Source organism: Mchenga conophoros, linkage group LG3 (genome assembly GCF_057382185.1).
Source record: "Mchenga conophoros isolate Kocher_MC1m ecotype Shallow Benthic linkage group LG3, M_conophoros_male_GT1.1, whole genome shotgun sequence".
Taxonomy (NCBI): Eukaryota; Metazoa; Chordata; class Actinopteri; order Cichliformes; family Cichlidae; genus Mchenga; species Mchenga conophoros.
In genome coordinates, this window is record NC_140528.1 from 17,354,094 (window position 1) to 17,368,764 (window position 14,671).

At 39.1% G+C, this 14,671-nt stretch overlaps 1 protein-coding gene and 2 non-coding genes across 3 annotated transcripts; 1 reads left to right on the forward strand and 2 right to left on the reverse strand.

Annotated features, from left to right (window-relative positions):
- Positions 1-758: 758 nt before the first annotated feature.
- Positions 759-5,324, reverse strand: serpine1 (serpin peptidase inhibitor, clade E (nexin, plasminogen activator inhibitor type 1), member 1). Its single transcript, XM_085255090.1, has 9 exons — positions 5,229-5,324; positions 4,207-4,445; positions 3,719-3,943; positions 3,413-3,607; positions 3,111-3,309; positions 2,891-2,991; positions 1,853-1,939; positions 1,442-1,525; positions 759-1,356 (listed from the first exon to the last, which is right to left on the reverse strand). Exons 2-9 carry the CDS (start codon positions 4,442-4,444, stop codon positions 1,313-1,315), a joined length of 1,173 nt encoding a protein of 390 aa, XP_085111216.1. The 5' UTR covers position 4,445; positions 5,229-5,324; the 3' UTR covers positions 759-1,312.
- Positions 5,325-14,128: 8,804 nt separating this feature from the next.
- trnat-agu (transfer RNA threonine (anticodon AGU)) lies at positions 14,129-14,202 on the forward strand. Its single transcript has one exon. It is a non-coding gene; the product is annotated as a tRNA-Thr (tRNA).
- A 238-nt stretch (positions 14,203-14,440) lies between these two features.
- trnas-uga (transfer RNA serine (anticodon UGA)) lies at positions 14,441-14,522 on the reverse strand. The gene has a single exon. It is a non-coding gene; the product is annotated as a tRNA-Ser (tRNA).
- Positions 14,523-14,671: the final 149 nt, after the last annotated feature.

The window sequence follows — 14,671 nt, forward strand, 5'->3', positions numbered from 1 at the left end:
CTTCAGCTTTTAGGCCTTCTTTTCTAAAGTATATAGTCAGTGCTCGATCTGGTAACTCTAAATCCTTCCTTATTTGGACCTAGACTGCTGCAGGCTTCCTGTGATGCACGGACTGTTTCTTCGTCTTCACTTACCTTTTTCACATGTGTAACTTGCTAACTTAGCCCTGTAGAGTCAGTGTTAAACACCTGGAATGCACAGAGTTGATTGGTTAAGTGGTATCATGTGGTATGGCTTAGCTTCCATCCAATTGGTCTGCGCATTTCTGCAGCCACTGAACCACTATCAAAGACCAGAATAGCTGAACCAGTTAAAAATAGAAGTGCCCTCCCTGGTGTTAAATCATAAACTTCTGTTTTGGCTGTAGGTCTTGGTCCATATGGGACAGCCTGTGGGTCGGTGTCAGTGTCGGGACTCTACCCCACCCTATATCTTTCTTTCAGATACTGTTCATCTACTGTAGATAGATACAGATTTTTTTTAGACATGCTTTTGTCTTCCACTTGTCTAGTTTCCTCAGTCACTGCACACCATGCTGTTCAGGTTTTCAGCTAATACCTATTTTGCAGCTTAATAGGACAAAAATGCTGTTTTGTGCAAAGCTTATCTCTGGCAGATTTAACTAAAGAAATGGGAACTAATATTTCTGTTATGTGTAGAAACTATATTGATTTGTTAGGTGCCTTTTGATGCTTGACTCAGGGGGAGAACAGAAAAAGTCAATGTTAACCTTTCAAAGAACTCCTCAAAGACTGCAACATTGTAAAAAATATAGTAGTTTAATAAATACAAGCATAGTGACAGAAATAAAAATGTAAGAACAAAACAAACAAAAAATATGAAATATATTTTTTAACAGTAATAATATCAAAATATAACTATTTATAAATACTAATTCATTCAGCGTCCCTCCCTTACAATTAAATCAATATCTTTTGTATCAGAAACAGGTGAAATACCTCATATGTTCACTTTCCTTTATATCACGATATGTTTTATCAGCCAGAAACATTCAGAGAAATAAATAATCTATAAAGATATATATGTGTGTGTGTGTGTGTGTGTGTGTGTGTGTGTGTGTGTGTGTGTGTGTGTGTGTGTGTGTGTGTGTGTGTGTGTAAATATATATATATATATATTTAGCAAAATCTTTTTCAATAATGTTGTAAATAAACCTTCCAGTGATAAAGTTTACAGTTTCAAATATGTCATCTGATGTAAGTAGTATATGTCAGATATGTCATCCATTGGATGGTCATTATGTGGAATTTTAGTAGCCTCACGCAGGGGAATGAAAGGTTTTCAGAGCGGGTTACTGCTGAGGCTGGTTGAACTGACCCATGAAAAGAACAGCACCTAAACATAAAAGGGAGAACATTAGGGAGCCACTCTACCAATTAGCAGTCTGGTATTGTAAAATTTTATTCTAGTGAAAGGTTACCTGTGAGTTTGTGCTGGATAAGGAAAAGGAACGGTCGGTCTAGAATGATCTCCTCTACTGCCATACGAGAAAACAAGACAGCAGCTAACAGAATAATGAAAAAGAAAGGGGGGTCAGTGTTGGGTTTATGTGGGGACCTCATTTGGACCCCTCACATTATCTTCAAATAGTTCTCCTGATACATTTTTTGTTGAAAAGTATTTGTTACAATATGATTAATCACAAAAAATGATTAAAATATTTTCTCTGTCTATAAATCAATATCTATAAACATTAAGAACTCTGCTTCTTTTGCCTATTTTCAACATCCCCTTTTAGCTTACATCATATTATGTTCCATACTACCATAAAAAATCAATTATATCACCTGTGCCACAAATAAAAATATATAGACTTGAGAAATGAGGGTACCTGTTGATGCTGCTCCTTTGGTTCCCTCTTCATTCACCTCAATTTTCAGTTTTTGCAGGACCTTCGACACACACAGCCTTTGATCCACTAGAGGGAAAAACACAAAAAAAAACAAAAACAAATGAGTAAATAAAGAAAAAAACAATTACATAAAATATGTTTGTTTTTTTCATTATGTAGTTTTTTTTAAACCTTAAATTTTTTTTATCTGCTTATTTATAATCTATCATTAAGGCTTAAAATGCTTCAATTTTAAATATGGACAGTCTTGACACACAGGCTTTTAAGGTGGTTGTAATGAATAGATAGATAGATAGATAGATAGATAGATAGATAGATAGATAGATAGATAGATAGATAGATAGATAGATAGATAGATAGATAGATAGATAGATAGATAGATAGATAGATAGATAGATAGATAGATAGATAGATAGATAGATAGATAGATATAAAAAAAACTGAGTGATCATCTCTGAAAGACTGGTTTATTTCAAAAGCTCCAGTCAGGATTAAGAGTGTATCATAGTGCAGAAACAGCTTTAGTGATGGTCATGAACTATCTTCTGGACTCATCTCTTTGTTTGTCCTGCTGGACCTCATTAAAACACCATTCGTGTTAAACAGTTCAGTTGTTTGAATTCTATCTGTAACACACTCCGATTTGTTCATATAACAACACAATACACTCATGACTCCAAGTTTGTAAGGAATCTTGGAGACATTCCTGACTCCAAGATGATAGCACTGATAGCACTGTTCTATCTACCCGAACACTCACAGTGCTTTATACAACTTCTCTCATTTATACCATTCATATGCTTAAGTGCTTTCTATCTAACATTCACACTTAATTATACTCCAGTGGATGCATCGGAGAGCAGCTTGGGGTTAGTATCTTGCCTGAGGATATTTGGCATACAGACTGGGGTAGCTAGGGATCAAACCTCCAACTTTCTGATTGGTAGATGACCTGCTGCACCTCGGGAACTACAGTTACCCCCGAGAGGTGAACATTTAACAAAAAGGTTGACTTACAGGTGATGCGTGTGAAGTCTGCAGTAGCTGGGTTGAAGATGTCTCCTAGTCCCATGTTAACTAGCGCAGTCTTCAGATTCACCTCGGAGTCCAGAGTAAACCTTCAAAACACCAGTCTTTCAGTTTCTTGTGTTTTGTTTAGGCTGACAGCCTTGTGATAATCAATATGAATCAATATAATTTATTGTTTGCTCCAAAGATACACTCTGACCACTCTTACCTAGGCAAGGCCAGCTGCCTCCTGACATTCCTGAGCTCTGTCCTCCACTGTCGGATCTTCTGGCTGCTCAGATCTGCACTGAGCGTGCTCAGAGGAACTTCAGGCTCAAAGGGAGACACCAAGAGCATGCTCAGTAAGTCGCCCTCATATGGGACCTCAATCACATCGTAATCCACTCCATCAGCGGTTACAAACTCTCCTGTTAATTGAGGGGAAAAGAAAGGCCTTAATGAGTAAATACAGATAGAGACCTTAGTCATCTGTGGAACCGTTTGATAAACAAGTGCAACAACGTGGCCCACCGTAGTTGAAGCGGTTGGTGATTCTCATCATGTGGACTGGCACAGTGCTGCCATTAGCACAGTGGAACATCCTCTCCTGTGTCAGTTTTGGGTCAAAGGGAATTTTCCAGAGCCCCTGGAAGTGGAGCGCATTAAGGAGGATGAGGCGTGTCTGATCAGTCAGAGATCCAGACTGCAAGAATTCAGGGATAAGACCTGCAGAAGAGATGACCAAACGATTTCAAAGATGGACACAAAGATAGACATCAGCAGAAATCAAAGCTGATGGAGGTTTCAGACGGGTTTGAGTCTGCTATATGAATATACCTGCAGTGTGATCTGAGACCCATGCATTGATAACGCTGATGGCTTGGTCTGGCTTCGTGAAGTCCACCTGGTGAGGGTTGGTCTTGAAGGCCTTGGCCAAGGTCCGGTGATATCTCTTCTCCAGATTCATCTTCCTCTCCACCATCACCCCGTTGGCTATTTCTACCCCTTCCTCAGTGGACAGGCCCCGCTGCAGAAGCCACTGCTGCCGAAGCATCCCCCGCTCTGCGGGACGAGTTTTGTTTTTTCATGGTTATGGTCTTGACATGCTCTAGTCTACCAAAGTCACAAAACTACCTTTTTTTAATCTTTCTTTAACTTAGTTACAAACTTTCTTTTGCAAACGCTACAGTATGTGTAAAAACAGTAAATAGTGCCATATTGTTGTCCTGATGCTAAAAACTTTATGGATATATTCTCATTATTTCCTGTAACCTGTTCCTGTTGCCGCAGTCCCACTTTGTTGTCTGGATCTAGATGTCACTCACCTTGCAGAGAAAAACCCATAGCTGTAGTTAAGGCCTTGCTGGTGTTTCCATTTGCACCAAGCTGAGCCATGGCCAGAACAGAGGCCACGCCATATGGGGACAAGACCACATTCTTGTCTGTTGACTCCTGGGCCAACTGGTAGAAGACCTTCAGCCCAAAATCAGTCTGCTTATCCTGCAGAGAACTCAGTCCCACTCTGCTCAGAGCCAGCACCAGGAAAATATATACACAAAGCATTCTGGAAAAGAAAAATGAGAATTTCATCAAATATGAATAGTGGTGATTCAGTATGCAGCAGACACTCTGTATCTGGCACCTGCAAGTATAACCTTTCTTCTCAAACAGCTTTTCTCGCAGTGATTGTACACTACATCACTAAAACTGATGCATTCTTTAGAAATAGGTATTGTATCCATTTAAAGAGGAGTGGGTTTTTGTTTAACCTTGTGTCTGTAGATCCTTTCTGATTCTTAGTAAGAAACTGCACTGGATTACACAGTGGTACAGAGAAAGGTTAGAGACCTGTCAAAAGTTGGCCATAAAATGATGTCTTAAAAGTATGACTGTAAAAACTTGCATACAGAAAGGTTCAAGCAAAGAGTATGAAAATAAATAAAGACAGAAAGAAAATGTGTCAAACTAGCCACAACTGGTAGATGTAAAAAAAAAAGAAAGAAAAGAAGAAGAATATATTAGTCCACTTCTAACTGTGCTTCAGTCAAACACTGACTCAGGATAATGAGATTTAATAATAATAATTCAGGATAGGATTTATAACAGATTCAGTTTGTTCTTAGAAACTGAATGCAAGTCAACATAATAGACATGTGTATTAAAAAAAGCTGTGCACATGTGATTGATGATGTAATTTATGGATGTGGACAAGATCCACTGAAAACTACTCAAGAGGCTAAATTACACTTTATTGTATTAAATACCAATTTCCCTTCTAATTCCTTGTAATGCTGTGTGTGCCTGTATGTATAAGATAAAGTCTGAACTGTCAGGTTCAGGTCCTTACCTTGTAGTTGGCGTGTGTCCAGTGTAGTATTTCAAATCCCTGTTTGTTCAGGTTTGTTCTCTGCTGGTCCCTGAGTTTGAAATACTGACAGCGGTTTGCCTATTTATACTAAAAGACTGCCTCCCTCCTACGCACACACATAAACACACAAGGCGTTGGAGACGATGATGTCATCTGACACTGTCTGGACAGACTTCCTTTTCATGAACACACATGTCCACTCACCCTCCCTCTCACTTTTTTCCTTGTCTCTTTTTCCAAGTTATCATTGAGGATATGGAAAGTCACTTAACTCTTTCCCCACACGGACACACACACATTAGTCTGTTCTTCCTGCTCATGCTGGAACAGTTAGTCAGAGGTGAATGCACAGTAATGTTTCGTAATCACTGATTTTTTAAAATGTCTGGATATAATAAATATTGCTGGCTGACAGGCAAGTGCTGCACTCTCGAATGCTCTGCATGTTTCTACAGGAAATATGGTGTGGAAGTAAAAGTGCTATCTGTTATTTGTTTTTCTTTGGAAGGCTATTTTTGACTTGTTTTAGCGTGTCACAGGTTAAAAACATATATAATCCAGTGCTGCAGTGAGTGGTATACATGCTCATGTGCTTTCACTTTGGGTGGGGATGCATCAGAATTCCAAATTTAGTCACAACTTTTAACATTCCTTATCCCACTACTCACCAAGCATCTGGTAGACAGGACAGAGAGTTGCATTTTACACACTTTTTCCAAGTCTATCTACGGAAGCTTGTGGCAGCCTAACAAAATTGTAATTGAAGCCATTTGTTATATAGAAGAAAGCAAAATCAAAGAGCTTCCTGGACCTGATTTTGTTATGGAGTGTTTCAATTTCCATTACTAAGAAACAAAGAAACAAAAAGGACAAGAAGATGTTAAAACACTGCAGATACCCAGGAGACACAGAAATTACCAAACTGCATCCCTTAATCATCAGAATACAGTGTCAACAATTTTTCCTAAGAAGTAGGACCAAAACCATCTGTGGATTATCCAGAGTAACAGAAACATAAGAATCACCAAAAACACAAACTAAGTATAAAATACATAAATAAAAAAGGTGAACAGATGTTGTGCTGCTGGAACATCGTTTCTGTGAGGGGACCTTATATAACAAGCTGCATTCACACAAGCTGTTTCATCCTTGAGAGCTTTTCTAACATTCACTCACATTCTGATGGATGCACTGGGAGAACTCGGGATTAGGATCTTGTCGAAGTATAGTTGACATGCAAACTGAAGCATCCAGGGATCAAACCACCAACCTACTGATAAGTAGATGATGTACCTCTTGAGTTATACTCAGACTGAAAAGATGTGCAAATGTAATTTCATGAATACCTTATTAACAGAGAAAATCAGTTTAAACTAGTTCACCTTGTGTAAAACATTCAAAATAATTCCAAAGAAAAACACAAACCTAGGCTACAAATTTTAATGACAAGGTTTGGGAGCCAGATCTTTCTTTATTCTAAGATAACTGAGTCTTTGACAAATGTTTATGGCCATTGACAGTGTCTGGCATTTTTTGCCTTGGCTTTTAAATAGATGTAGTTTTCTGTCTTCAAAATACTCAAAATTTGTTTATTAAGCCTGAGAAGTTCCCACTACTAATACCCTGGGAATGTGACACAGCCACAACAGTGAGAGAATAACAACAGTGAACAATGGGATGACAAGTCCGTTATCAAGCCTTTAGGATCACCACTGTTATTTTTACACATTATGCTGTTTTTGCTTTAGACAATGTTTCCTAAAATATAAAGATGCATCAGCACATCTGGTTACTGTAACTTGGCCCCACAACCCCTGAGGATTTAGTACATTCCATGTAAGGCTGTGACTGGAAATTTGGTTTGTACACCCACTCAGTTCTCTGTGAGAGAAAACAGGAATGAACTGTTGCCAAGACAGCAAATAACACCACACACTGACTCTTAGTTTTGTTATTGCTTAGCTATTGATTTGTATTTATTCCCAGGTATTTTTGTCCTAGTTATTGGGTTTATTTGTTCCCTCTGTGGGGCTCGTCCCTCTGTATCACTTTTCTCTGGTTAATTTATTTATACATCCATGTTTCTCTATTTAGTTATAAGTCTTATTTCCTGTTTTATATCACCTTCTCATATTGGTAAATGGACTGGTTCTAATCAATCTGAGCGCTCGAAGCAATTTACACAACTCCACACAGTCTGGCTACACTGTCACTAATAACTCTGCGTGCTCTTTGGTTAGAATCCAGGTGACTTGAATAAACCTCATGGGTTTGAAAATAGAGTTAAAATTAAGAGGATAAACAGAAATTTCAGTTCAGTTGTATTTATATTGTGCTAGTTCACAACATTATTACTTTATATATAATTATAAATTTCAACAAAACCTAAAGGCTTAAAATTAACATTTGCACTAATTTTCAGCAATAATATGGTATATTACAGCTGATATATTGTTATAGTATAGCCTAAAAAAAGTGTGGTGACTGCTGCCTTTTGAGTAATACGGTGAGGGATGATCATGTTATGACTGATGTGTCAGAGTGTGGTTGTTCCTCTGTATCAGCCCATCACAGCTGCAGGGACATGTACAATAAGTCCTGAGTGTAACATTTCTGTAGAGACCTATCTCCACACATCAAAGCTGATGTGGTCCTTGTGTTGACTCATCCACTTTCTGTCTGTCTTGCTACATCATGCTCTCTTCTCTCCTGTTTTATGTTCATTAACTGCACCTTCTGTTTCAGGGTCTTCCTCTGTGTGCCACCTTTGCATCCAGCACACCTATATTTCTTCTCTGTGCAGGTACCTGGTTGTGTCTGAGGGACTTGCCAAGAGCGAGTTTTTCCTTGAGAAACAGTTTATCTGTGAATCTGTAGTGGAGACCAGGACATTCCAGCTATCATTCCTTATGCTGTCTGTTGTTTTTACCTTCACTGTAAATAAACACACTGTTAGTGAACCTACTGAGTCCAGTCTTCTCTAGTGTTCGTGATGAAAGCATTTTGGCAGCTACCAAAATGCATCCTGATTTTTCTTAAAAACAAGAAATAATGGACTGTAATTATTCTGCTGATCAGTTCTAATAGTTTGTGGTTTAAAAGTAATTAACAGGGTTCATAACAGTTTGGCCGATCTCAGATGAAAATAATTTGTCAAAACAATTCATCCATGTGTTTTATCTTAATTACTCCCCTTTTTATCCATTTCTTTCAGAAAACTATCAAAAAATGTCAAACCTTTGAAGCGCTCCATATTAACAGCAGGTACTTTTGTTGACTTGGAGGCCCCATTATTTCAGAAGTTTTGGTTAAAACTTAAAGTACATAAATATCTCTGAAGACAAAAGTCACTGATGAAGATACACTGTCTTACTTTCAAACTAGCCTCTCCTTTTCTAAATGTATTCTCTATGAAATAAGCAGAGAGGGGGCCAATCACATTTATACTGAAATTTACTAACATGGTTATCATACAAAACACTAGAGTAATGTGACAGTTACTTTTAGTGTATTGACTATCATGTTGAGCTGTATACGACACGGCTCTCAGCCATCCTACCAAAATGAGATAAAACTGAGGCACAGTTATCATATTCATATCCAGCAGTATTCCTCAATTATTTTAACATTTTACTGATATACAGGGACCAAGCCTACAAAAACAACAGAAAGTAATTTTGTTACATAAGTTCCTGCTGTATGTATGATGAAACAGTTTTATATAATCCCTGAAAGTGCAAAGCAGTCAATGAGAGACAGAAGAAATGGAAAACTCAAGTGTTTGTGGTTAGGTGAGTAAATGGGTGTGATTGTGGTGAACAGATAGAAGATCGCTTATGTTCAGAAAACGGGAATTTCCATCCATGAAATGTATTCGCTACTTCATATTCCACAATCAACTGTTTATTATATTCTAACAAAGTTGATGCGATTTGGATTGAAAGCAACTCCACGTAAAATCACAATGGGATCAGTGGATAGTGAAGCGCGTGGTGTACAGTCGTCCCAACTCTCTGCAGAATCAAACGACAGTTAGTCTGCTGTCTGCGGCAGGGGAGCAAACTTCCGGCGGCATGCGAGAATGTGTGACTTATTAGTGACCCGTCAGTAAGTGCGAGCTTCACCGGCCTGCTGACAAACCATGCAGGCAGGGGCGGGGCTTTGTGTTTATGGACACCAATAACACGCAAAGACAGACTAGGATCATACCATTACGTGAAACAAGGAAGGGGGAGGGGGCAGACATTCCAAAGACACCAAGTTAGTGGTACAGGCCGGGTACACAGAGGAGATGAGCATCTGGCTGCATTTCAGTGCGATTGGAGACCGCAAAGCAGAATGCAGAATTTATAAACTTAGGAGCTGGATAAAGTTTTGGAGGATGAAAGGTTTCACATTTCTCCTTAAACCTCATGCTCTTCTCCATAGCAGTAGTAAATGAATTAAAAAAAAATGATGTAGCACTTATCTATCTATACTATTAGGCGAGTTATGTAAACTGCTTTGAGTGCTCAGATAGATATAAGAAGGTGAAGGAAAACTAAGCACGAGAAACAAATAACTGTCAAAGCAGGCAACTTCTAAATATCTCGTGTTGCCACATGTATTTCCACGTGTGGGACTAATAAAGGTTATCTTATCTTATCTTATCTTATCTTATCTTATCTTATCTTATTGCCTTCCAGTAAGTTTTAATAACCCGACAGTCCCAGAAAATATAATAGTCTGCATTTGTGTTTCCACATCACAGTCATAGTGAGATTTTTGGTATGTTGTAATAAAGTAACTTATCAGGCTTTTCCAACCAAACTCCCTCCAGCTCACACAGCGTCTTTGAATGGCAGAGATGTAGAAATGTGTGCATGTAGCACAGAGTCATGGTTCACTGAGTCTCAATGAGTCTCACAGGCCGGAATGTGCTTGAAGACTTTTACAATTCTTAACTTGTTTGATCAGCTGCTCACCACAAACGAGCACACATTTGACTTTTAACAGTTTATCCCACATTCATACTACGTGAAGTCATCAAGCAATAAACAGGAAATGACAAGAGTTTGTTTTTACTTTCTAATGTCCAAGTTTGTTTTGTTTTCCAACTACAGGTTAAAAAACAAAAAAAAAACTGGAGAGTCGGGGCAATGAGCAGGACAATACAGGACTGTTAATTAAGACACTTTATTAACAAACATTAGCTTAAAAGGCTCGCTGTCACGATGCTGTCCTAGTTAAAGAGCAGCTCAGTAAAATATTTAAACAACCATTTTGACCAGCCACTTGGGGAGGGAACCTACACGGGGGAGTGCCCAAGGGTGCCACCAATTACTCACCCGTGCAGTCTCTCTGCAACTTAAACTCCTATTAAAAGCATGATTAAAGTACAACAGTTAACACTAAAACACCATAAAACACAAAGAACCAGTCTATGCCAGTCAACACAACCACAACAAAGCAACAACAAGGCTACAACAAGACAGCAGCAGTGCGTAGGCCTGTAACAAGAGAAAGAAAGCAGTGATCCAGGGCCCACCCTGCTATAAGCCAAATTCCAGACAATCTATAACAGTGGTCCCCAACCCCCCAGGCATCGGACCGGTACCGGTCCGTGAGTCGTTTGGTACCGGGCCGCGAGAGTTGAGGCTCAGGTGTGAAATGTATAGTTTTCAGGGTTTTTATCGGTTTTCAGCATTATTTTGTTATCGTTTTTATCGTTTACTCGGTTTTCCTGGGTCTTTTCACTGTGTTATGAATAAATTTTCTGTTTTTCGGTACCGGTACTAGTTTTATTTTGTTGTATTTATCCGCGACACCTTAAAGGCCGGTCCGTGCAAACCAGCTTCTGGTTAACAGCTAAGGGAAGGGTGAATGCTCATGCTGCAATCAGACACCATGCGTGAACCTAACACCTCCTATCAAGTCTAACCCACTCATACCTGTTATTAATCTCTGTCTCTCTTCCACAGCATGTCTTTGTCCTGTCTTCCTTCTCTCACCCCAACCGGTGGCAGCAGATGGCCCGCCCCTCCCTGAGCCTGGTTCTGTTGGAGGTTTCTTCCTGTTAAAAGGGAGTTTTTCCTTCCCACTGTCACCAGTGTGCTTGCTCATAGGGGGTCACATGATTGTTGGGTTTTTCTCTGTATGTATTATTGTAGGGTCTACCAAATTGCCTTGAGGTGACTGTTGTTGGGATTTGGTGCTGTATAAATAAAACTGAATTGAAAAAAATGACTTCTCGTAGCCTCTTATAGTGTGAGATGCTTAGGTCAAAGATATATCCAAACAGAGATATAGCCTGACTGCTCTTGAATACTGGAATATTGTGGAGTACTGTACATGTGTACCAGCAGATAAAAAGTTTCCTCTACCTGTAGTGACTAAATCCATTATTTTGACACTGTGGTTTCTAATTGTTTGGTAGTAGTTTTAACGTTCACTCAATCAAAGTTCACCATGCCGATCTTTGTTTCCATTCATATTCATGAGTCATTTATTTCATTTGCATTGTCTGGTTTTCTTGCCATTTCCATTTATAAAATGCAACAGGTAACTTGATTAAGCACAGGAGAAAACCATTTCTCATCAGCAACACCTGAACAGAATTACCCATGACCTTAAATAACCCTGTACCCGCTTCTGCCATAACCAGTACATAAAATGAAAAACAACCCTCTAGTGGTGATAAAGATAGGGAAACACTACCTCTGTGTGAACCTCTTTGCTCCACTGTTTGACAGTCAAAAGAGGCACGATCCCAAAGGTGTCAGACTGCTTACCCATAAAATGTTTTAGAGTCCATCACTCATGGGTTAAACAGAAAGAAAAACCTAAAAATGGCTAACCATGCACTGTTACAAAGGTTGTTATATGTCAGTATAATCATAAAAAGCAGTTTGTAGAATTACCCATAATGGTAATATATGTCCATATTTTTTTCTAGACATTTACCGTATTTTGTTCCTCAGGAGCCCTGGAAGCTGAAGGCTCTGCCTTCCATTCAACTTTTCCAACTTTGTTTTATTGATTTCAACCATGACATACAAAGTCAGCAACAGCAAAGTCGATTTTGATTTCAGAACAATTGTATGTCCATTACACCCTCCCAAATTCTCCCCCTTCCAGGTCCACCCTAGACAAGACACCGCAGAGATCCAGTCTCTGCACATAAAAAATACCTCAAGACCCATACACATAACAAGCATAACAAAAAAAGAAAAAACCCACCAACAACAAAACGAAAGGAAAAAACCCCCAAAAGAGAACAAAACAAAAGCTTTATAACGTAGCCTCACTCAGTTCACTTCAGTCTCAGGAAGTACAGTAATGGTGACAACCAGTAAAAGAAATGATTTCCAGGTTTTGTTAAATTTCCTAATAGAACTTCCATTCAACTTTTAAATACCCTTTGAGCCACAAGTAAACCAGCAGTCTTTGTCAAAGGGTGTGACACTGGCGACATGTTTTACCATCAAGCACAAAATTGCTGTACTCAAAGAGACCTTGTCTAATCTTGTCCTTGTCTAATCAACGCGATAACACTGATATGGCCGTTGTTAGCAAAAGTTAAAGTGCCACCTAGTGGCAACTGGAAATGTCACGTTTGGATTTTTAATGCACTGCTCCTCACATGTTGATCCCATCCACCTGAAATCTAGTGTGGGTACATATCAGACGCTTCATTGTGAAAATTGTGAGATTTCACTGAAAGGCATGCCGAGTTACCAGGGAGCAGGAAGTAGCTTTAGAGGGGCTTGGAAAGCTCAAAAACTCATGAATCTTAGCATACTCCTCTAATGTGCAGCTTTCCACTTCTGTAGCTGTTATTAGAGCACGAATCTTAACAGTGATTTTTGCACATCAGGTCATCTTGCATATTAAGCTCATGGCTCCTTTGCATTTTGTTTTCTTTCTGTCAACCCTTAACCTATCCGGCATTTGTGTGTGGCAGCAAAGAGAAATGCTTTTTCTTCTTGTACATATGAGAATAAACGCTTTGAATATTGAATCTAAAGACCTTGATTATGCTAAACTGAGAAGCTTTTGGGGTTTCGTGAAACGGCGTGGTCATGACAGCATGCCGAGTTTCGATCATTCACCATGAAGCATGAAATGCTGTAGCTCATTGACTAGCCTCTATCAAGCTTGACAGGCATGGTGACAGTCCCACCCCGAACAGATTGATATGCTATTTGTCAGCAGTAGTTAGAGTGCCACCTAGTGGGAAAAGAAAATATGCAAATAGGTATAATTATCAATCTTAATGAAAATTTACTTTGCAGTTCCACACACGATATGCATCAGTGTGACATTTTGGTCAATTGTTATCCTCCATTGCCACCTAGTGGGCTTAGAAGGTGCTCAGCAGGGCTCGACCGCATCGGGGTGCAGCTCTCGCATGGCTGCCTGCAGTGCCCCACTTGATTACTTGCTGTTTCTCCCCGATGCTACTAAATAACAATATATTAAGTTTATATTAACTTGTAATACATTTCATTATGATATTGTGACTAATATAGACAACTTTTAAATAAATATTTTCTTTTCATATCAGGCGTGTATAGCCCTTCCATCCATTTTCTTCCATGTATCCTAACTAATGGTTGAAAACTCATTTAAAGCCGATCTTCAGCGAATTCAAGTTCTAGTTAGCTCTCTCCAGAAGTCGGTGACCAGGTTAGCGCCCCATCTCCGTACATCCCTGGCTCAGTTTGAATACGTCTTTATCATAAGTCCTCCTCATGTTTACTAGAGTTCCTCTTGACTCAGCGCTATATTAAGGATTGACACATGTTTGGGTCCGGCCGGTCTTCACAAAGTTTCGTTTTAAAAATTTTCCGGGTAAGTCTACATCTTTAACGCAAAAATAGCACGGCTGCGGAGTAGGTGGCGCCGTGGCTTAGTTGGTTAAAGCGCCTGTCTAGTAAACAGGAGATCCTGGGTTCGAATCCCAGCGGTGCCTTTTTATGGAAACACATAATTTACTGCCAATTGTTAGAATAATTGTGAAGTACTTTTAATATCCGTATAACATAGACTATCGGACTGACATTTAATCAATGACTCAAATGGGCTCATAGTCTTTTTTCGTTTTAGATAGCGTAATATTTTTATTTCATAGATAACCATCTTTAGATTCCAAGAATAGAGTCAGTAAATTTACATTTTTCTATGAATAAAAGTAGTGAAAGGAAAGCACACGCTGCGAGCAGGGTTCGAACCTGCGCGGGAAGATCCCATTGGATTTCAAGTCCAACGCCTTAACCACTCGGCCATCGCAGCTAAGCCACTACATGGTGGGTATTGTTTTGATAAGTGAGTAAGTCGTATAAGTCGAATAAGTGGGAAAAAAGTGGGCATGTGTTTTGTTTTTCCTTTTCCAGAATTCTGAGAAAAATGTCAGAAGACTTTAGTATCACACATTAATCTCA